Here is a 796-nt window from a genome sequence, read left to right as displayed (position 1 = left end):
CACCCGCCCTCCCAGCTCCTACGCCGGAGGAGAAGGAGTTGGATGAGAGTCGAAGGGAAGTCATCCAAATCTTGAAGGATCTCAAGCAGAAGCACCCGGAGAAGGAGTTGGAGCAGTTGGTGGACATGGCCAACTACTACGCTCTCCTCCACCAACAGAAGAGCCGAGCTTTCTACCGCATCCAAGCCACCCGGATGATGACCGGCGCCGGTAACATCCTCAAGAAACACGTGGCTGAGTTCTCCAAGAGATCCTCCACCCTCCTGGAGGTCCCTTCAGATGCTGAGGAGGAGACCTGCAGTCGGATCTTCTTCGAGCCATGTTTGTACCACTGCCTGGAGAACTGCGGCTCGGTGACGCTCTCGGTGGCTTGTCAACAAGGGGCCGAAGCGTGACCCTCTCGGTGGCTTGTCAACAAGGTGCCGAAGCCAACCACACCTTCTACGTGGACTACAAGACGGAGGATGGCTCGGCCAAGGCGGGTTCTGACTACGAGTACAGCGAGGGGACCTTGATCTTCAAACCTGGGGAGACCCAGAAGGAGCTGAAGATCGGCATCATCGACGATGACATCTTCGAGGAGGACGAGCACTTCTTCGTCCGGCTCCTCAACCTCCGCGTGGGCGACGCCGAAGGGATGTTCGAGACGGATTCGGCCGACCACCCCAAGGGGAAGTTGGTGGCTCCTTTGGTGGCCACCGTCACCATCTTGGATGATGACCACGCTGGTATCTTCACCTTCCAAGATCGATTGTTACACGTCAGCGAGTGTCAGGGGACGGTGGAGGTGACGGTC

The 796-nt window shown here is 58.0% G+C and overlaps 1 protein-coding gene across 1 annotated transcript in view; it reads left to right on the top strand.

The window, feature by feature from the left end:
* Window positions 1–796, top strand: part of LOC104528341 (sodium/calcium exchanger 2) — a gene marked incomplete at its 3' end in the record, with an annotated part of 3,595 nt that overhangs the window by 727 nt on the left and 2,072 nt on the right. The window contains 2 exon segments of the mRNA XM_029086046.1: window positions 19–370; window positions 412–795. Coding sequence (XP_028941879.1) covers window positions 19–370; window positions 412–795 — 736 coding nt within the window.

The sequence above is a fragment of the Antrostomus carolinensis genome, unplaced genomic scaffold, assembly GCF_000700745.2.
Source record: "Antrostomus carolinensis isolate BGI_N321 unplaced genomic scaffold, ASM70074v2 scaffold34777, whole genome shotgun sequence".
NCBI lineage: Eukaryota > Metazoa > Chordata > Aves > Caprimulgiformes > Caprimulgidae > Antrostomus > Antrostomus carolinensis.
This window is presented reverse-complemented; position numbering and strand designations above follow the sequence as displayed.